Source organism: Lissotriton vulgaris, chromosome 11 (genome assembly GCF_964263255.1).
Source record: "Lissotriton vulgaris chromosome 11, aLisVul1.2, whole genome shotgun sequence".
Lineage (NCBI taxonomy): Eukaryota > Metazoa > Chordata > Amphibia > Caudata > Salamandridae > Lissotriton > Lissotriton vulgaris.
In genome coordinates this window covers 819,703,495-819,727,065 of record NC_141699.1, presented here as the reverse complement: position 1 = coordinate 819,727,065, position 23,571 = coordinate 819,703,495, and the positions used below count along the sequence as shown (strand labels likewise).

The window sequence follows — 23,571 nt, the reverse complement described above, 5'->3', positions numbered from 1 at the left end:
GTCTATCTATCACCCTCACTCTATCTATCTATCTATCTATCTATCTATCTATCTATCTATCTATCTATCTATCTATCTATCTATCTATCTATCTATTTATCGCCCTCATTCTATCTATCTATCGCCCTCACTCTATCTATCACCCTCCCTCTATCTATCTATCGCCCTCACTCTATCTATCTATCGCCCTCACTCTATCTATTGCACTCACTCTATCAATCTATCGCATCACCACAGCATCACTCAGCACCACCACAGCATATCACTCGGGGGCACTACAGCATCACTATGCGCTACCACAGCATCACTGAAAGCCTCAGCATCACTCAGCGCCACCACAGCATCAATCGGTGCAACCATTCAACAATAACCGGTTCAAATATGTTCTCTCAATGCGTCAAGCTTTATTACAAATGTCACAAAAAGATGTTAATATTTCACTTCTGTTCTTGGATTTTCGTCACAATAAAATACACTGAACATAATCTTCACAAAAGTTATTTACAAAAGTTTAAGCTATTGCCATTATAAATTACAATAACTTTTATTTAAGTATTAATTATTTTAAAAAAATTAAAAGCCATTGCTATTTGTAATATTAATACATCTAAGTCACGTAAATACAACACATATTGCATTACAAATGCTATAGGTGTCACATTTGTGAAAGTTAAAACTATTGGCATTGTAAATGACAAAGCTATTAATTTCGCTATTTTCAACACCAACACATAAATATAAAATTTGTCATTTACAATACCAATAGCTCAAACTTTCCTAATGCGAGACCTGTTACATTGCAAATGCTTGTTGTTATTGGGGGTGGTTTTGCAGCATAGCTGCAATATCGGTCCCCTCTAACAAAAGTGGCAGCGCTGAGATGGGAGTGGTGCTTCCAACTAGAACCCCTCTCCCCCGGGAGCTGCCAGGGCCGATTTTGGTTCTGAGTACAGCCGTGGTCACAGAGAAACACTTTTTAATGTAAAGAGAAGGGCAACAGAGAGAGAGAAAGAGACAGTCACAATCAGAAGAAGCATTGAAAAGATTTTTAGGTCTGGGATTAATGTAACAATACCATCAAACACAGGAGTGAGGAAATGTTGTTTTCATGTGAGAACATATTAAAGCATGCCCCATGCCATCTTGGAGTCGCTTTTAGTAAAGTTAAACAAACAAGTTCCCTTCCTTAAAGGCTTCCTGCATGCAGCATCATCGCACATCTTCAAAGTCCTAAAGAAATGTGACCACATGACCCACACCCTGATGGAACTCCAGTGGCTGCTCTTGCTAACCTGCACCATCTGTAGAACCGTCATGTACAAAGCCGTCGTAACCAGCACCACTGCTTGTGTGGCTGGCAAACTCACCATCTCTTTTGGCTTTCGGCACACCCGTTTTCAGGACGTCATAAGACTGGAGATGAAGTGCAAAAAATAAAAATACACTAGATGTCAGGCCTTGTCGATCTGTGCACCCAGAATCTAGAACTAAATGCATTCATCCATCAGCCCTGCTCCATTTCAGAAAGGGGCTGAAGACACACCCATTTGAGGAAGAGTAGATCAAGACTCATTGCTCTATGCTTATACGCTGTGGGGTTCTTAACAAAATGTGAACACCTGTACAACAGATCACAAGAGAGCTAGCAAAGTCCCTGTGTGCATGTATGTAATAAAAAAAATGTGGGACAATGTCTTGGCTAACTACAGTTTTAATAAGGATTTTCAGTATACAAAAATTATACCAGACAAAAATGAATATACCACAACGAGATGGTTGAGTGTGGTTTTTAGGTTTAAAATACTCCCAAATGTGTGGCAATGCAAGCGGTACATAGGATGTGAAATGATACAAACTACCAACAGCATGGTGATGGGAGAGGAATTATCCTGTTAGATGATCTACAATGCAAATAACAATACCCTGAACCTGTTACTGAAAGAAGCTGATAATAATAAACCAATGCTTGAAGAGGCCGATCGATCACACACTGTATACTGTTTCTGCCCATCCAGATTTAAAATGTGTGATTCACACAGTAGCAGCTCGCTTTCTTAACAAGTGGTGGGCGGGGGAAGGGGTGAGTTGTGGGGGTAGGGGGAATATGATAAATTAATTAAAAAACACTTACCTGCTGCTGCGCTGCTGCTCCCCTCTCTGGATTCTTCTCCTCTGGATCCCTGCACACTGCGCAGGCGCCTAGATGCCAATCAAGATGCTGCTCCCAAGAGAGCAGCGCCGATTGGCCTGAGCGGGCTTGTTTAAGACTTTCTCAGGGCCAAGGAGCCTGTACCTCTAATCCACCCATCTGTACAACACAGCTCGGGTGGAGAGCGATCAAAATGCGCAAGATGGTTTGGACGGCATTAAACAGCTGGCCAAACCATCATGCGCATTGTGCAGTGTGCACTACTCTTCCACGTGAACTCCTCATGGCCCTGCCCAACTTGGCTGCCTGCAGCAGAGAGAAAAATAAAATGATAATAAAATAGTTTTATTATCATTTTATTTTTCCCGTTTCTGTCTGCTGACTGACACTCAAACAAGGAGGTGGGTGGGGGCCGACGCTCCTCCGCCATAGCAGAGAAGCCGCTGCTGGATTCACACACAAAGTCAGGGAGAAAGTTGACATTGGAACAACAATACATATTTTTATGGATACAGAGGGTTAGAGATAAGACGACTAACAGATGTGCAGAGATAGCCAATAAGGAGGGGGAAATCCCAAAACAGTTAATCATTCTCAATGGGGTAAAGATGGAAACTGATGGTAATTCTAATGAGAGATTGTGTGCAAAATGTGACTAGTAGGAAGGTTATTGTTGTCGGAAGAAGGGTGTTATTTTTGGTTTTCAGGGACCTTAGAAGTGCAAGGAGTGAGTTCACTCTTGCATTAGCGGGTTGAGAACCACGCAATCGCGCCTCCTCGAGGGAGTGCTGCGGGGCAGCAGAGGGGCAGGGTGGGGGGTAGTAAACTGCAGCATACGGCTGACCAGAGTTATGTACATAAATAAATAAATAAATAAAATGAATTACATTGCGCAAGCTGCAACGCAAATGGTGTTACAGCGCGCGCAACGTAATTTGTTTTATTTACTTATGTAGTTAACTCCGGTCGGCCGTATGCCGGAGTTTACTACCCCACACCCTGCCCCTCCCTCGCCCCCTCGAGGAGCCGCGACTGGATCCACGCCACAGGTGAGTACTGTTATCTGGGATGGTATGCACTGTAACTGGCTGGCTGCTGACAGCTCTTTTGTGCAATGAGTGACTTGATTGTTTTTTTTTTAAAGTAATGGGTTTAAGATTTATCAGTGAGAGAGCAGCAGTGGTGAATGTATTGATTGTTGAATTCAAAGATGTTGGGGAGGAACTGAAGGAGGTGTTATAGGAATATGAAAATAGTGTAGGAGAGTGGGGTCTGCTTCCTATGGTTACCCCCACTTTTTGCTGTGATTCTCTGGTTTTTCGACTTTAGTGTGGCTGTGGACCTGCTAATCAGGCCCACAGCCCAGCTTTGTTCTCTCTAAATTGATACCATGTACTTTAGGTACATACCAGATTGGTTACCTGGTCACCCTTGTGAGCGCCTGTATAGTGTACCCTAAGTACCCAGGGCACAGGTGCATCCTAGGCTTACCAGGGGCTGCAGCATGTATTGTGCCACCCCTGGTTTGCCTTCCATACTGACACCACAGGTCTGTTCACACAGCCTGGGTAAAGTGCAACACCCATTGGACTCACCGGGCTTTAGCCCCCCCGTCGTGTGTGGCAGCCTGGGATGAGACAGATCCCGGGCACACACACAGCCACACCCAAACGTTTCACAGGTCTTTAAAAGACCATTTGAATGTTAATTAGGCCTTGCGGTTGTTTCACCACTTGCTGGAGGCCCTGCAGCTCCACTCTGCCTACTGATTAAAGGTTCAGCCCCCCCCCCCCAATTTTTTCTTAGCCCCCCCCCCCCCGAAATTTGGCTCTAGTTGCGCCTCTGGTAAGGTTCTGTAATCACCCCTTTCTTTGATATAGTATACCTATATCTATATGTACATATAGACACATATACACCTATGAGCCACTCCTAAGGCAGACCTCGACAATCCTGGAGGTAGAGTGCTTGGTTTTATGTGAGAGGGTGCCCTAGCATGAGCTGAGCCCCTCTGCAGCTTTCGGAACCATCTCCTTATAGCTGTTCTATGTTATAGCCATACCATATACTCTTAAGTGCAATATAATCCTCGCAGTTAATGCTAATTTTGGTTTGGCTTTATCAAAACATACAATAAACAGAAAGATAGGTGGAGGGTCCGAGGGAATGTTTAACGACCTAAGCACAGTTACAACCCCCTAACAAGCTATAGAAAACACAAAAAGTAACTGTGGGTCTATGACAATGGGATGACTATGTGTGTGTAGAGATGACTATGTGTATGCTTCCAAATTGGAGCAAACTACCGGACATTTACCCTATATGAAGAAATGTCCATCAGTTACTCTTCCTGTGCCGCCCAATTCATCATTTGGTCTACTTCACATAGTAGGTAGTCCGTATTTTACCATCTCCAGAGATGTTACAGAGAGATGGTTGGTTCTGGTGATGTTAATATCCAAGATGATTGGTGGATGTTGTTTGTTCGTAACTGAAAGCAGTGCATATGTGATTAGTGTAAAGAAAGAAATGTGCTCGTGGTAAAATTGGATAGTGTACGCAATGTAATTTTATTCTGGAGTTGTGCACTTCCAACAATAAAAACAATAGAGTGCAAAAAAAGTCAGATGGTTCAAACAAATACCTTCTGACTGGGTTATCTGGTCGACATATTTCTGCGGACATTTAAAGGCCCAAAGTGGTGCCTGCCGCTTCTTCAGGACCCATAAACTTAATTGCTACTACTCTTAAATGATGAACTAAAACTCAATAGTTAACAACAATGGTAAATGTCACCTGTTCACTTCTGGTAGTCTTCCTTGTTAGATGGAAGAGGTCCAGATGTCGAATCACCATAACACACACACATAGACAGACACAAGAACAAAGTAGGATAACAAACCATCATTAGTATGGGTTACCATTAGCTTGACTTAATTTTTGTTCTTAACATATAAGGTCAAGTGACCTTCATTTACAACCTATATTCCAAAGTACCAGAGGCTCATCTTAGTTTCAAGGGGAACGTGCTTCACCTCACCTGGCAAGCAGCTCAGGACAATGGGGCACCGCTCTAGAGTGTAGAAAATTATACAGTTGTGATAAACTTAGTGACTACTCAACAGATAGAGACTCATAGGTTCGATACATTTGAAGAACTAGCTTGGTGTTTTGTTCTCCTTTATTTTGATAGCTCTATTGGTTTGTAAGATAAAATGTCACGTTTTCTTTTTCTTATTTCTGTTCTGGTTTGTAAGTACTAACATCTTTGCGAGTTGATAAATTGACCGAGTGTGTTATGGCTTATTGTCAGAGACCGTGCTAGTGTTTTTGGGCATGTCTCCGCTTTTGACACTGAGGCGATGGATGGCACGCTCGTTATGTGTCGGATTTATTTCTCTCACTCGCTCGCTCTCCACTCTTGGCATTGAAGGAATGGATAACGCGCTTTTTACAAACAGGGCTCTTTACTCTCACCCGTGATCGGAGCCCGCATTTGGAAGTCGTGACAAGATCCAACAACTTATCTGCGCCACAATCGTTGCTAAATGAATGACGCGCTTGTTGCATCGTCTCACTCTAAGTTGGGGCGCTTATTTAACGGCTTATTTTAGCCTATTTCTTTTACATCGCGCATACTGTTTGTTGCGGGACAGCTGCAACGCCTGGCCCTTACCTGTCCTTCGGTACTCCTAGCAGCCTACCGGACTGTTTGGGGAGGTACCGCGGCAGGAGCTGGCTACTTCCTTATTGACTTCTACTGGATTCTGATTGGGTGCAGAAGACCTCATGCCCCCGCAGCTGTGAATCATGGGAGATGTAGTTCACAACCGGGAGCATTGGATAGCGCGATGAATTGGCACTTTAATTAGTAGGGGTTATACCGTTAAATAAATTTAGCTTCATAGTTCCTTTAAATACAGGATGTGCCTACATGTTTTTGTAAGATGACTACTTGAAACCACAAACTTTAAAGAAAACAGGATTCTTAATTGTTGTCCTGATTAATACTGACAACCACCCCAACCTCCGTATATGTTCAGTTATGAACAAACAACATCCACCAATCATCTTGGATATTAACATCACCAGAACCAACCATCTCTCTGTAACATCTCTGGTGATGGTAAAATACGGACTACCTACTATGTGAAGTAGACCATATGATGAATTGGGCGGCACAGGAAGAGTAACTGATGGACATTTTTTCATATAGGGGAAAATGTCCGGTAGTTTGCTCCAATTTGGAAGCATACACATAGTCATCTCTACACACACATAGTCATCCCATTGTCATAGACCCACAGTTACTTTTTGTGTTTTCTTTTTCTTTATCAAAACATGTCATGTAAGGTGTCAAACACTTTGGAATACTACCCCCCCCCCGCTAGTTCTGGCGGCGGGGTAGCATTCCACCCTTCTAGAGGGAGAAGACATGTAGTTACTGGTTTACCCGGTTAAAGTTAAACAGAGTCTCAGCATCACAAAATGGATGCTGCTGCCACAGACACGAGTCTGACCTCCTGTTGCTAGACGAAACTCTGGCAGGGGAGGCCTGGACAATAGTTTTCCTGTCCAAGGAGGTGCTGGCACCTCCCCAGCCAGGCTTTTGTGTATTGGGGCAGGGAGGGCTGCATTCAGTGAATGCTTTCCAGACACTGCCTGGGGCACACAAGGTGCTCCATGCATTTCCCAGTTCAAACCGGTTGCTGGAGCACTCTGCCCCAACTCTGGCACAAAACTGGTCAAAGGGAAAGGGGTGTAACTGCCCCCTTCCTAGGTCCACCCATTGGAGGGACCTTAAAGGTAGTCCAGCCCCTAAACTTAGTATAAGTATAGGAACCCAGTCCCTAGGACTTTAGATTACCCTGGACTAAACTCTGAAACATATATCCTGGACCTTCGACATTCCATTTCGACTGGAAGATGGAAAACATCTTTTATAAAATATAACAACCTAGGCAATTCAATACTTAAAACTCATGGGAAAAATGACAATGGAGAAAAGATTACCAAGTGTATCCAAAAGATCATCAGTGACATAAATTTTATTAACACAAAAGAGGTTAAAACCATTAAAAAGGGAGGTTGATTCTAAAATATTTTTAACTAATTTCACAAATTTTTTGAACCAACATTACATCAAATCACAATACAATTAAAAAATCATAATTCAAGTACAGAAATTAATATAAATAAAAACAGATAAAGGTGGCAAAAAGATTTTCTCGACGCGCGTTTCAGCGACCAGCGCCTTCTTCTGGAGTAGCCACAGGTTATCTAATAACAAAGAATTATTAAAAACAGCATCAGTGACCTGATTTTACAATTTTCAATCTTATTAAATTAACATTTGCTAACAATTTACGTTGACTGAGATTGACAAGATTGTAGTAAACATCTCCTAATGTCACTTAAGAACCACGTAGCATATAATTCCTACAGACAAACTTATTGTAGTATTCAACATACTTATTTCCATTGCTCATTACGGTATTTATATACAGATAACCTCACAGACCTAGAAGATAGAGATTGGGACATATATGGCTTGCTTCTAAAACTTGCTTCTCAGTGAAGATGACCTAGCGTCTAGATTCTCATTAAGGATATAAAGGCTAACTAATCCTCACATCTATTGATAACATTATTAACCAACATACTTACTGCCTTTACAATCTTTACTGCCATTATAATTTTCGAGGTTTAGCAGTTGTACGTTGTTGGGTATGGGTAAAAGATGGTTTAACTATAAAAAAGGATAACATAATATGTGATATAGTTAGTTCCATATAATAACTATATATCTCAGATTAGTGGGCAGCATGTGGACTGAAAGGATTTTTCAAGAGACTTACAATTTTAGATATCTTTCCTTTGAATATCTTACAAGTGTTTTGATCTAGCGAAAATAGCGATGGCAATGCTTCTCGCACGGGGACCCTTTAATGATGGAGGATCCTTTCTTCAGAGTTGAATCTGTGGGTTCAAATCGATTTTATATTTATTATTGTCAAAAACCTCAACATTTAGATTATCTTTTGTTGAAGTGGCAAAGGTACAATATAATGACCAAATATAACCCACAGTTCTATTTCGTTTTAGCTGCGTTGATCAGTATAAAAATACTGCATATATTGGAATTATAAAGAAAATTATAAGAGAAGTTGCACAATTATTAATGAGCAATCCTAGATAGAGCGTGGAATCTAGGATGTTACTCCCCATTTTGGAGTAAATAATGTGGACGAATACACGGGGATAAACGAGATGTTAAAACATTACCTTCCAATGAATTGAGGAGTCATAAAACTCCTTTATTATTGTCAAAAACCTCAACATTTAGATTATCTTTTGTTGAAGTGAATACACGGGGATAAACGAGATGTTAAAACATTACCTTCTAATGAATTGAGAAGTCATAAAACTCCTGGTCGCAAAAAGAGTAGTCAGATGAAAGACCCTACGAATGACAAGCAGGATGGTATTTATGATATAATTAGATGCTTTCTTTGCAAAATAGATATTCAATTGTAAAGAAACTTTACGATACCTGATTTAAAATTATTTGATGCTTTAAGACGAGGGCGTTCCTCCGAATATGAGGTTCATGGATAAGTTTTACACTACAGGAAAATGTAACATATATAACGTATTACTTCCCAGCAGTTTTCGTTTATGGCAAGCCAAAAGTTAGACTATAATGCCGTGCAAGTGCTTACCGATTGTTTAAGATGCAATCGAGCCGACCAGGAGTAACACGACCGCACGCTGTCTTGTAGCGGTGATATTCAAAAGCCAACGGGAATTCCTCAGATGTAGGCTATTTAAACAGACCGACGTCCAAGGTAAAACGCCTTGATTATACAAAACGATGTTAGTAGCTCCAAAAAACCCGGAAATACGAGTTCTACGGGCTAGGTGGTACTGGCGTATTAATTCACAGATTTAATTTTTGGACAATTATTTTGTGTGAAGCAACCAATACCAATGCTTACCTTTAAAAGCTTTTTTAGGCGAATATAATTATTTTTGTGAATAAGAGAAGTTTAATTAAAGACCGTTATTTTACGAATTTCATTGGGAGCCTGCACCAATGAACATAGAGGACAGACTATTAGTATTCAGTTTTTCAACAAATCTGATAGTGAACAGCAACATTTCTGAATATAATTAAATTAATAGATAGCATTCTCCCAAGGGATGTCGCTATTCAGCCCATTTTTAAAAGTATCAAAGACAAACATCCAGAAGACGGAAAACATCTCCCTTGTGGTCAAGGAGTGACCACCCTGTTCGAACAGACACCAACAGCAACTTTGCCGGTCTGCATTTTCAAAGCTCCCGCCAGATCCCGAAGAATCTGCTACACAAGACATGGATTCCAGACATCTCTGACCCCGACCTTCGCTCACAGCAAAGCTGAGACCCGTGGCGGACACCAGAAACGTGGGACCGGAACTCCTGGACATCCTGTATTTTGCAGGCTACACTCACTTCACGGGGTAACTCGAAGTCGTGCATTGGGGTGCTTGAAGCCCCAGACCCGAGCACCATTTGTACTGAAGCTCAGAGGCCCCCACTCCAGGAGTGACCCGTGGGCCCCGCTTTTGCATTTCAGCTCGACGCATCTTTGCGGTTCCTAGTCCGTTGGTTAGTGAGCCCCCCGAAGACTTTCTTTTGAATCTAACTTGCCTTCCTGGTTGCTCCAGGCTTGCTCCAAATTCCCTACAAAGGGAACCCCTGCGTGGGTTATGTTTGCCAAGGCTTGTTGGGTCCAATCCGGATACCGACACCGCAGTCAACTAGATCCTTCGTGGGACAGCTCGAATCCAGCTCCTGGTTGTCATCGACGCCTCCTGGTCCTCGTGGCTGAAGAGACAAGCTTCACCTTTTCACCTGAAATCAACCGACATTGGCTGACAGCTTTCCATCGCCATCCTGGTCACTGAAGACTCTGTCCCTTCTGCTTTTAGGTTCTTCAGATCTTCGATCCACCCGGACACTTTTCCTCTGTTCGCCTACAGCTTTTCTTTGCAGCTCTCCTTTGAAATCGATGATGAAACCTGACACCAAAAGACACCTATGCACCCGGCTTCCGTGGGTGAGGTAACACGAGTACTCTGGTAGTCTCAAGGGTATTGGCCCGCCTAGTGTCTAAGTCTAAAAGGGTTCCATCGTAGTCCATCCGGAAGTATCCTTAAATTGTACATTTGTAACTTGTTTGTTTCCCATAGAAAGTCAATGGTAACCCGCGGCTGTGTTTAGACACTGCCAGCGTCTCCCATGGGCCTCCTACTTCCTAACCTTTGGTTGTTTAGAGTAGCCCCAGTGATTCCACAGGCCCTAGGCCTGCTTTCTAATTCTCACATGGTTCTTATAACACTATTTTAGTATATGGTTTGTGAGGCCCCTAGGGCATAACGTATACTGTGCAACTTATCATATGCTAAGTAAGTAACTTGTATTGTACTTTTACTTCTGGCCTCATAAAGAGTGCAGAGGGGTTATGTTTAGAATAAATAAATATATATTTGATATATACCTTGAGTGGTGTCCTTTCATTTGGTACTCAAGGGATTATAATTGGTAAAACAACTTCCTTAATACTTTCTCTGAAGTCTTAGCCTGATGACTGCTGGTCCATGCTACCACTAGGATAGCTTTCTATAAGGTTGACTTTACAACCACCATCAATAAGGCTCCATTAGACTGGTGTAAGGTTCCCACTAGAACTTGTGGACATCATATGCCAGGCTAACTTCTCACAAAGAGGTCACTGCCAGCACTGTATCCATGCCTTTTTAAGTTACTCTAGATGAATTGTGTCGTTGTTGTATTTAGGTTCAGGGTCTGTTGCATGTGTATGGATTCTTTGTATTACCATACGCGCCAACAAAGCCGATTCAGGCAGGAGATTCACGATTTTGAAGTGAAAAGTGTATTTATTTTAGCTGTATTCCGTCTAAAATTGCCTTTGCAGTAAGTAATATGTCAATGGAAAAAATGAATTCCTGATTTTTTTAATTTAGAACTTCCCACTTCCCGTTGTTATTGGGTGTGCAGTGCCCAGCTGCAGGTAGGTCTGAAGGGAGACTGCCCCACTGCTGGCACAGACAGCGGCCTCCCTGCAGCACGAGCCCATGTGCGCATCAAGCACCAGTTTGCCAGAGAGAGAATCTTATCTTCGCCATTACTCAGTCTCTTCCGCAGCTCCTTGTGTCAGCTTTCAAAAGATGGACCAGGTTGGAAATGAAAAAGGAAGCATGAAAGGGAAGAAAATTGGAAAGAACTGCCGGTGGGCTGGGAGGTAATTGGAGTGGAGCAGCCTTTGAACATGTTCGGAGCTTTGTCAGGCGGAGAGAGTGGCTCCGGTCGCTGCCCTGTAGTGTCGTGAGCGACAGACGTAATGAGGGATGGAGCTTTTTCCTCCAAGAACGTCTGAGGAATCAGCGCGGAACTCCGCGGCTCCGATTAACCTCCAGCCGCCCCGGCGCTGCCGCCGCCCGGAGCTGCCTCGCTCTTTTCATCACTGATCAGAGAGGCCGGGCCCGGGGCCTCCCCACCGCCCGGTAATTACTGCGGCTCCCTCCGCGTGGAAGAAGCATGGCGCTCGTCGGGTCCTTCACCGGCTCTGAAGATGGCGGAGGCAGCCCAGTCACGTTTCTGACCTCCAACCTTTGGTCGGGCTACGCAGGCAGGAATGTGCCCTCATACCTATACTCACGCTCTCTGATTGGATCGGGTCAGAGTGCGCTCACCCAGGAGGCTCTTAGAAGGTCTCACCTACCAAACAGCGCAAGCCTACCACAGCAAAATCCGCATGCCCTGCCTGGCATTTTATTTATCCAGGGTTACATTTAGTCAGGTGTAACAAAATAGTATGTCTGTAGTGTTTGCTACAAGCATCAGAAGCACGGTATGTGAGCAGCAGTACTTAAAGAACATACCCACATTTAACGGATCACTCGTAATCCAGGCTTAAGGCCAAAAAAACAACTGCCAGTTTATTTAGTTCCTGGCCCCAAAACTCGAGGAAATGGGGCCTCTTATCAGCGCAGGTGCCAGTGACTAAAATGAATTCTCATCGCTGTGCGACAAGAGACAGAACATCTGCTTTTCCGCAAGGGACTAAAAGCAGCACTTTTTCAAAACTGTCCTTTCGGTGTGAACATGAGCTCATTCGGGAGCTCATTCCGAGGGCGCCAAGAGTTTATACGCCTCGGCAACACACTGAAGCGACTTTTGGGAGCGAGTTCTCGCTTTGCAAACAAAAGCTTTCACATCACTGCCTCTGCGCTCAATTGATTTGCTTTTTCCTCCAGCGGTTATGTACCTGCGTTCGTGTTATTTCATTCCAGTGTTTTTTTCATCCTTTGCCTTTCTTGCTTTTTTTTCTTACATCTCTGAGAGAGGTATATTTATGTTTCAGCCCAACGTTTGGTTATGCATTTAGGTATCAGTAGACTTTTTTTCCTTTGCGTTTTGTTTATTTGTATCTTCATTTGCGGCATATATTAGTTTGCATCTATGTTTTGTCCTGTCTTTCAGTGTGCTGTTGGTTGGTTTGTTTTTGCATCCCTCTCTGTTTTCACGTCCCTGTGTCTCTTATTATATTCCTTGGATCCTACTTTATCAAACATTGCATTTCATTGTGTCCCATTTTATGGATGTGGTACTTGTGCGTCTTTGTTCTTTGAATGCCTGTGCTTTTCTCATTATATACTTACATTTGTGCTTTTAGCGGTATTGTCTGTATGCACTCCTTGACCTTTCAGAGTGTGCCTCTTCTTGAGGTGTATAAGGTGTATTTGCATTTTTGTATACATCATTCTTGGAGTGTGCAATGTAGTTTTTCGCTTTTGTCAGAGTATGTGGTGGGCTTTTTGCAATTGCTCTATTTTAACAAATGTTTTACTGTCTTTTTACTTTTCTTTAGTTTGAGCATGCATTTTATCTTTTTTTTTTTTTCTTTAGGTAGCCTTATTACGTCTCTCTACTCTTGGCTACCGCTGTCACTTTTAAGTGTTTATCATGTACATGTGTCTCCCTGTACCTCTTTAACTTTTATGCAGTACATGTGTATTTTACTTTCCCAGGGGGCATCACAGAGCATTGCTCAGGTTGGGATTCATCTGTTCGCATCTTGCTGTTTATGTGTGGGTGTTGCGTTTCTCCAATACTCTGTCTTTTTATACCTATTTTTAGCATGCATTGTGCAGGTGTACAACTTTATCTGTGCATATTCCTTATACATGTTGTATGGGTATCTTTGCATTCCTCGCCATTTCTGTGTCTCTTAACATATTTCCTCAATTGTGTGTTTATCCATTTTTTTTCTTCGCATTCCTCTATTGTATTTTTTTGTTCTTTTTACTTTAGGTGTTTGTTGTGCATCTTTGTATCTCTTTCGTGTGCTCCTTGGTCTTCTTGTATGCTGAGTTTGTCTGCGTGACTTGCTAGCCTTCTTTCCCAATGCACACTAGTTTCTGTGAACCTTTGAGACATTCTATATCATTAGTGTTTGTGCAGGTGTTTGAATGTGCATCTTGACGTTTGTCTTTTTGAGAGGGTGTATCTATCTATATGAGCAGAGCATTCTACGTCTGACTGCACCAGAGACCATCTGTGAGTGTCTGAATCTGTGTTGGTAAATCCCGCATGTATATGCACGTTTGTGTTGTATGTGAGAGAGGGCAAGAGAGAAACTGAAGGATAAATCTGATGTGAATTATTTTTATTGCTTTGTAGAATCTCAGCGATGCTCAGGAGAATCGTTAGGGTATTTGTGGTTAAATCAACTTGAATTTAGTTTTATAGTCAAGGTCTACGTGATGACATTATTAAATTCCAGGTGCTTTGCAGCATTCTCAACCCATAAATCATCCTCCACACGAGTGCATGTATCTCATTAGTGCAGAAGATACAGCAGCAGTGGCCACTCAGAGATATGAGGCCCCCACTGAACCCAAATTATGTCTTTTTTTTACTAACCAAAGGGGCAGGCCTAGTTAGCGTGCTTGCATTTAAGTCAGTGGCATCCTTGCTTATCAATGTCTTCATAACTATAGTGTAACAAAAAATAGATTTTGTTGTGCATATACCGGGGAACACGCCATGAACTGGATTATTTTTAGGTATGATCAAATTTGGTTATCAGGGAAAAGAGACACAGATAATTAAATTTACTGTTTAGGATCACACAGTTTGGGCAGGTGGGAACCTCGTTCAGGGAAATTCCTCTAACTGAAGGCCATGTTGAGCGATTCCAAAAGTGCGTTGAGAGTGACATAATGCTGTTTCAAAATCACTGGTATGACGCCCTTTTCTGAGCACTTTCTCACCATTCCACTGTGTCTATACACTCAGCCCATCTAAAACTCACCTCCCTCCTCTCAGGTGAGGGTTTCGGGCGGAAGCCACATTTAGGCTTTGCTTGTTTTCTCCTCGAGGGTCCAAAAGACTTCGTGTTGAGTTAGACCCTGATCTCTAGCTCGAGCCTTCACTGGCTCCCCAACTCTATGCATCTTTGCATTCTGGTATTTGTGGTTTAGATTAGCATGATAAATGCAGGGCTGCAAGTATCAGAATGCCAAATGACCCAAGGAGCAGGACAAGACGAGCATCTCATCATGAGAACTTTGCTATTTGGCCATTTTTCTTCACAAATGGAAAACGAATCATGTGATCTTCCTTATGAACTATATTTTTAATTCTATTTTCTCACAATTTATTTAGATTATTGTTTGCGCCTCCTGTTTTTGTTTTAGCACTTTTCTCACATCGCAGCCTTCATGCTTCTTCCTTCCTCTGCAGGTCATTAACGCTATTGAACAGGATTACCGGCTGCCCCCTCCCATGGACTGCCCAGCTGCTCTACACCAACTAATGCTGGACTGCTGGCAGAAGGACCGAAATTCCCGGCCTCGCTTTACTGAGATTGTCAACACCCTGGACAAGATGATCCGCAATCCAGCAAGTCTCAAGACATTGGCAACCATCACCGCTGTGTAAGACTGCATTTCTCATAGCATAAAAACTAGAAAAATCAGCCATGTTTTCCTCCATTCCTCATTCATTCTCCATGGGCACCCCAGGACAATGTATCTACTGTGCACAACAATTTCAACTTAGAACTTTTGTGTGGTCAGACAAAACGGGCTCCATTGGAGCATTCTTATTAACCATGCAGCACTCAATGGTTGTTATGTCTTGACCCTGCCTGTAAATCTCCAATTTGCAATAAAAGATTTGCAGGAAAATGTATTTCAAAAAAAATTTAATGCAAGAAGTTTCTCCCAGATACCGAGTTCTGTGACTTTGTCAACAATTAAATTATTGTGAAATCTATTATCTGATAAAAATCTTTACAATTCTCACAAAATATGCATTTTTTACATTCCCAATTACCATACGCAGGGCTGTAGCTTCAGTGGGGTTGTTTGGGCGTGTTACCCCAATAAATTTTTTTCATTAGTAAGTAGTAGGCTACATATGTTCTCAGTTGGTTATAGTGAAGTTTCTGCAGATTTTACACACACACACACCTGTGTGTGTGTGCCCCATCAGCAGAAGGAGAGAATAGGGGCCAGAGTGTTTTTGGCAGAGGGTGGAAGTGAAAAGGGAGTACCAGTGACATCTAAAGACCAGATATAGAAACATTTTAGAGTTCACTGTTTTTGCAGCCAAGAGGATTCGTGAAATAAAGTGATCGGGGAAGCTGGGGGCTGGACGTGCCCCTTTATCAGCCGATTTTGCATGGTTTGTAATGTTTCAACGCTTGATGTGTTAGCTTGTTGTATAGTCTCATTTATAACTCTCTTCCCCTCTAGGCCTTCTCAGCCACTGCTAGACCGCTCCATCCCAGACTTCACCGCTTTTACCTCAGTGGACGACTGGCTTGATGCCATTAAGATGGGTCAGTACAGGGATAACCTTCTCAATGCTGGGTTCACATCTCTTCAGCTTGTTTCCCAAATTACTTCAGAGTGAGTATATCGAATAAACTTCATGGCACCTTGAGGGACAGTCATGGTGGATTGGAATGGGGGATTTTGCCTGCTAATCAAATACAATCTAAATAGTAATGTCTTCACTTACTTATGGGAAAGGGTAGACGACCATAACCCAGGCAGTCTAACACAGAATTATATAGCCTTGCAGTCTGGATGGAAAAGGCTCTGCCCCTGTACAGTTTGAAGTGCTAGGTAAAAGATCACATGGTGTGCACAGGAATATGATGTCACATCTATTAGCCAGGAAACCTCGATTGACTGACTCGAAAGATTCATGTACAATCCACAGGTATTTGAATTGAGTCCAGCAACCCACTGGCAAGCAAATAAGAAGGGCAAAACCTCTAAAAGTATATTTGTGCCTGCTGGTTCCAAATACCACTGGCCAGCATACTTCTGCATATATTGACTGTAAAAGACCATTTGGGAGAGAGGGGTGGGGGGAGAGTGAGCAGACTCAAAAACCCTTCAAGTGTGAAAAAGGCCGCTTTATTGGAACAGGTGCACATTTACAAAATACACAAACTCGGCAACCGCCTCACAATCTAAACCACAACCCAAGTTTTTTGTTCGTTTTATTTCAAACCCCAAACCCCGCCCCCACCCCACACCCTCCATCACACCCACCCCCACCCATACATACCCAACACAAAACCATACAAACCCCAATAACATTATAACATTATAACATCACCTAATGAATATAAAATCTTACATCTCTGACTATAAACCAACTGAACATATCCCCCGAGCCATATTCTCCGAACCCCACCTCAATCAGTCTGAACAATCCCCAAACAAGAACCGATACAACTAACGGGTCCAACTTGGCCCAAAACTGACGATCACATAGCAAAACCGCCACGCACCTGTCCCAAGCGACAAAAGAAACAACGTAAAAACCCCATGAACACATGTTTCAAACAGCAGCCAAACAAATAAATAAATAATAGACAAAAGTCCCCTGAAAAGAGGGAGGGAGGGAGGGACAAAAAATTCTAAGCTCAACCGGCCACCAGGTCACCAAGCCTAAAATGGTGCCCGGAGCGAGGAGCCCCGCCCATTTATAGGGGAGCGCACAATACAACTAAAACCAGCCCAAAAACGCCCAAAAAGAACCTGCTAGAAGAAATACCCCCACCCAGATCTCCCAAACCGCCCGGGGGAGGAGACCTCCCGGGGGTCGGCTGCCCTCCCCCAAGCCCCCCTTGGGAGAGAGGGGTGGGGGGAGAGTGAGCAGACTCAAAAACCCTTCAAGTGTGAAAAAGGCCGCTTTATTGGAACAGGTGCACATTTACAAAATACACAAACTCGGCAACCGCCTCACAATCTAAACCACAACCCAAGTTTTTTGTTCGTTTTATTTCAAACCCCAAACCCCGCCCCCACCCCACACCCTCCATCACACCCACCCCCACCCGTACATACCCAACACAAAACCATACAAACCCCAATAACATTATAACATTATAACATCACCTAATGAATATAAAATCTTACATCTCTGACTATAAACCAACTGAACATATCCCCCGAGCCATATTCTCCGAACCCCACCTCAATCAGTCTGAACAATCCCCAAACAAGAACCGATACAACTAACGGGTCCAACTTGGCCCAAAACTGACGATCACATAGCAAAACCGCCATCCAGAAAGCCGTGGGGTGAAAGACTGATCCGGAGAGAGCCCCACCTTTCTGCCCCCCACACCGACCTAAAACAGGGGGGGGGGGGAGGGGGGGAGGGGGTCGAGGGAGAGTACATAAGAAAAAGAGGGGGAACCAAAAACCACAGCACCGACTACCACTTATTCACCAACAAACTGTTGCACAGCCAAACAGCGAGATAGCACCTCCCGCAACTCCAGCAGATATAGGTCCATACCCATACGAGACAAATGGACACCGTCCCCCCTAAAAAACTCCACCGCATCATATTTAATGTCACTATGAACGATGCGACCGAAACCCAAGTCCCTACAAAAACGGGAAACCTCCAGATTCACTTTCCTCCGAGATTTATCCACCGCCTTCGGTTTCACCGCATACCTCCAAACCCTCCGCGGCACCATTTCCGTCCAAATGACATGACAACCCGACCACTGGCTGTGCAATAAGGCCAAATCCTTTTTGATTGCCCGGAGCAGGACAACCCCTTTAACAGAACCCATGTCATTTTCACCCAAATGAAGCACCAAAACATCCGGGCAAACCCCCCCTACCAACCAAGAATTCAAGGCAGGGATAAGTTCCTTCCATAACATACCCCCCCTACCCTTCCACACCACATTAAACAAACGATCATTGAAACCCAACGATGAACCAAAATAACTCTGACGAGCTTGAACTTGAGCTCTCTTAATGAAGGAATGGCCCACGATCCAAACTGTAATGTAAGCAGCCCGAGGACCAGCCACAGAACCTGTAAAAGAAAACAGAATCAGACAGGCAAAACAGATGAAGACGCCAGCGCTCCAGCAGCCTCATTACGAACATAGCGCCGAAAACAATTAGAAGTCCAGCGCCCCAGACCCATGATGTCCTCCCTCGACCAGCCCCTGTTGAAAGCCTCCGTGGCCGCCCCAATCCGAAAGGAGTGAGTACCGTATAAAGACCCATCCAAACCAATATGTCGCAGCGCTTTACGCAGCACCATGCGCAGTTGATAATTTGTCACACAAGAACCATTAGCATGGCGAAAAACTTGAAGATCCAAAGGCCCACCCGACAGTTTCTTCCAACAAATGGCCCATTTTAAAGGGCACGTTTCCGGAGGTGAAACCGACTCCAACCAGACACCCTTACCCATACTCCTCTGATCCGTTTTGGAGTGTGAGAGCCAGATGTGTACCCCCCGCTCCGATATTTGAACATCCCCCCACAGAAGGCCAGGGGAGGACCTGTTGCCAAGCAATTCAGACACACGAAAGGCTCCAAAAAACATCCACACCATCAACGTGGCAAACAAACACGCTTCCACTCGGTCAGTACACACAACCGAGAGAACAGAAATAACTTGAAACAGCCTTTGCCATGACAAAGGGGATCGCAAAGTGCGAATAGCACCACTCTCTCTAGACCACCCCTCCAACATTCTCCTACCCAACTCCCCAGCTGACGGAGAGTAACCCCACAAAAGCTTACCCATGAAAGAAACACCAGCCAGTTTACCGGAAATAGTAATTCTAGACAACTTCTTGTCCATCAAAACCAAAATGAACTGTACCACATCCTCCGACCGTTGCCAATCCAGTTCCCGCCAACAAGCACCCGACTCCAAAAATTCCTTCCAGGCTAACTCATACGCTGTCCTCGTGGAAGGAGCTAAGGAACCTAAAACCAAGTGAAGGACCCGGTGTTGCCTACCGTCCACAGGTGGTCTGGCATGAGAGTCGGCTCCTCGTCTGCCTCCAAAGCAAGCCCACGGAATCTCTCCCACTGTGAACGAGACAAAGCATCCGCAATGTCATTGTCCACGCCAGGAACGTGCAGGGCCCGAAAACAAATATCATGTTTCAGACAACCTAACACAAACACTCTCAGAAGCTTCAAAATCTGGGGATCTCTGGCCGACTGTTTGTTAATCACCTGAACCACAGCCATATTATCGATCCGAAAGAGGACCTTTTTGTGGGCCAACTCCGCCCCCCACAGTGTGACCGCAACAACCACAGGAAAAAGTTCCAGAAAAGCAATACTTCTACCACCATTCTTCCATTGCATGGGCCACTGTTGAGCACACCACTTTCCTTGCCAGTAGAGACCAAAACCCTCACTACCAGCGGCATCAGAGAAGATCTGTACCTCCCAACACCAATCCACCTCCCAACACAAAGGCACACCATTGAAGGAACGTAAGAAGAAGACCCACATACGTAAGTCCTCTTTCACCCCCGCAGACAGTCTCACCCTATGATGTGGAAGGGAATGACCAGACAAAGCTCTGCCCAACCGCCTACAGAAAGTCCTACCCGCCCGAACCACTCTGCAGGCAAAATTCAGGTGTCCCAGCAAAACCTGTATCTCTCTCACAAACACCTTCTCTTTCCCCAACATAGTTCCAACCAACTCAAGCATTTTCTGTTTCTTGTCCAACGGAAGACGAGCCTGCATCAAATGAGAGTCAAGCTCGATCCCCAAAAAAGACATGGTCGCGCAAGGACCCATGGTCTTCTCCGGGGCCAATGGCACACCCAAGTAACTCATCAATGATTGAAACGATGTGAGAGCCGCTTGGCAAACCAACGAATTGGCAGCACCCACAAAAAAGAAGTCGTCCAAATAGTGAGTGACAAGGCCATGGCCACTCTGTGTAGTAAACCACCATTGAAGAAATGTGCTGAAAGTTTCGAACAACGCACAAGACATGGAACAGCCCATTGGCAACGCCTTGTCCACGTACCATTTTCCAAGGAAATGGATGCCCAGAAGACACCAGTCTTCAGGATGGACTGGAAGGAGCCGAAATGCGGATTTGATGTCGCATTTTGCCATCAGAGCATCAGGGCCCGCAGAGACAACTAGCTGCATGGCTACATCCACCGATGAATAAGATACCGATGCAGCTTCAGTGTCAATGAAATCATTCACCGACCCACCTTCAGGCCACGATAGGTGTTGAATGAGCCGGAACTGACCAGGCTCCTTCTTGGGGACTACACCAATAGGGGACACAATTAGGTTCACCAGAGGCCAATCATCGAAAGGGCCCGCCATTCGACCCTCACTTACTTCCTTGTCCAATTTCGACTGTACCATGTCAGGGTGTTCACTCGCTGACTTCAAATTCTTGGACCAACGTCTTAAACGCGGTCCTTCATACCCCAAACGAAACCCCACCTGAAAACCCAGCAACAAGACCGACCGCAGCTCGGCAGGCTCGTAGTCCCGTAAAGCAGCGGCTAGTCGAGTAACATTAACCGGCGTACGAGCCTTTGGGCCCAGCACCGGATGAAGACTTCCCTCCCCTGGGAGCTGAGGGTTGCTGTGGTGGCACGAAATTTCCTGAACTCTGTTGAGAACCCTGGGGTCCCGGAGTCCTAGGGCCCCAGCAACGGGATAACGGATGACTCTTCCTCCCACATTGTGAGCATTCGTGACGGAATTTACAGAACTGTCTAGTACAGGTCCCGGTATTAAAATCCCAACACGTGCCGGTAGGCGACTGGGAAGTAGAGATGGCCCCCACCCCTCCCCGGGTGGGACGGGACTGAAAGGGACGATATAATATAGGAAGACCGCTGGCTGTAAAAATGGTTTTACCAGAGGCAGACAACCCCATCGTTTGCTGCCAAAGGTCAGAGTCCAACTCACCCCATTTCGCCTCCGGATCCCAAGCCATACGTGCCCTAAACTCCTCATCACATTGAGCCCAAGCATAATCATTCCTAGTTAGCTGAGCCTTACGGATAACATCCATGTACTTAAATAAGGACACGCAGCGCTCAGGGAACTTCTCACAGTAGACGCTGGCAAAGATTAAAAAGGCCGCCGTCCAATTTTCTATAGTCAAAGGGACCTTAGGGCGTTTCGCCAATTCAAACTCCTCCTCCTTGGAACCCTCTTTAGCACGAACCTCCCTGTGGAGCAATTTCAACAGTTCCACATACTCACCATTCCATATCCTTTCCTTCGTACTGAGCATCAAATGAGCCCCCAAAGGCTTCGTAACACCCATGTACGGCAACTTTTTGATTTTAAGCTCTTTACTGTGGAGTACATTTTTTGTAGTGCCCACACCAACAGTGGACGTGCCACTATCCACCTTTTCACTTGTATTGACATCATCCCCGTTTGTACCTACACCTTGATCTCGTACAACACGACCTTTATGTAGTTTACCATCCTTTTCGGTAGACATTAAATCTACACCAACACCAATAGACACCATATTGGGCCGCACGGCCTGAACCACATTCTCACCTGGACGTAAAAGAGGCGGTTGACTGGTTTCCGTCCTCCACGCCGTTTGTGCACCGTCGTCCGCCCTCCGAGGAGCCCTCACCGCGGGGCCGAGCACTCGTGGCCTTGACGATTCCACACGACTCCGAACCACTTGGTCCTGTAACATATCACGAGAAACATTAACATGCCCCCCCCCCGACACCAACTCACGAACTTCTCCCTCTTCAGGGCTATCCTCATCATAATCTAAAATGAGTGATTCCTCCAACTGAGGGGGGGCAGGGACAACCACTGAAGTCTGCCTTGACTCCACCGTATTTGAATGACCATGGGCCTTACCAGCCCTCACTCTGGACCTAGGCGGGGAGGACGACTGAACTCGTCTATACATCCCCCCGCCAGAACCACTGACAACCTGTTGACTTCCAGAAAAAGATAAACCAGTAGTATAACCACCACGTGGCACGAGAGAGGTCGTACGTAACCCGCTCCCATGTACAACGTTGGATTCCACCGCTGAGGACGGGAAGGTCGTGCCGGACCCGGAAGCACCGCCCATGTTGAAATCCCTCGTTGGGACCATCGAGGTCGTAGTAAACCTGCGTGTGATGGCCGCGGCGGGATCCCTCGAAGGTATGGGACGTGCCGCGCTAGGCTCCACCCGCACTTCTCCTCGGCGTACCCGGGCTGCCTGCCGCCCTGCCAAGTCTGCTGCCGAAGGTCGAGCTTCTTCCTGTAAAGAAAAAGGCCGGACTGGTGTGCCGGGTCCCTCACAAAAACCAACTCTATGTGCAGAAGACAAACCGCTAACAGTAAAACCGCCACCCCTGCCAGACACCATAAAACTTCCAGAACTAACAGCACTCTTCCTTTTTAAAGCATCGCAAAGCCGAGGCGACGGCGGACAAACCTCCTCATCCGAGCTACCATCCAACACAGCCTGAATAATCCGTGAAGCAGTTCCCTGAGGATCCCAATCCTGAACCCCCCCAACAGAAACCGCACCCCGAGATGCAGGCCCCGAAACCACCTTCTTACCAGGACACTGAAACTCCCCCGCCAGCCTATAAAAAGACCCTTCTCCCTCCTCACATTGCCGAGCAACATCCTCTCCACTCACAACCCCCCCGACAGGAAGGTCTCCCACCACCTCCAACTGACGAAAACCCCCCACCGAGCTGCCCGCGGCACCCAAATCCCCACCCGGTATAAGCATGTCAGCCCGCCCAACACCCTCCCCCAAACCCATCTGGGCCCATTCCCCCTCCCCCAACGAACTGCCACCCCCGGACACAGCTTCCCCCCCAACAGATCCCGAGGGAGAAAACAATAACGGACTCTGCATATCCCTCCCCACCGAACGAACAAGCACACCACGGCCCTCAGGCCCTCCAACTCCAGGATTCGAAACCAAAGGACGCGCGATGGGCACACCTACTGCACCACCGTCAACCGTTAATGGCACCTGAACCACATGGCGGCGTATAACGCTCAAAGGAGCGA

At 45.2% G+C, this 23,571-nt stretch overlaps 1 protein-coding gene across 1 annotated transcript in view; it reads left to right on the top strand.

The window, feature by feature from the left end:
• The window catches only part of EPHB1 (EPH receptor B1), an 865,486-nt gene that overhangs the window by 747,933 nt on the left and 93,982 nt on the right, over positions 1–23,571 (top strand). The window contains exons 14-15 of the mRNA XM_086943930.1: positions 14,966–15,159; positions 15,982–16,137. Of these exons, the coding sequence (XP_086800056.1) occupies positions 14,966–15,159; positions 15,982–16,137 (350 nt within the window). The remainder of the gene's footprint in view (positions 1–14,965; positions 15,160–15,981; positions 16,138–23,571) is intronic.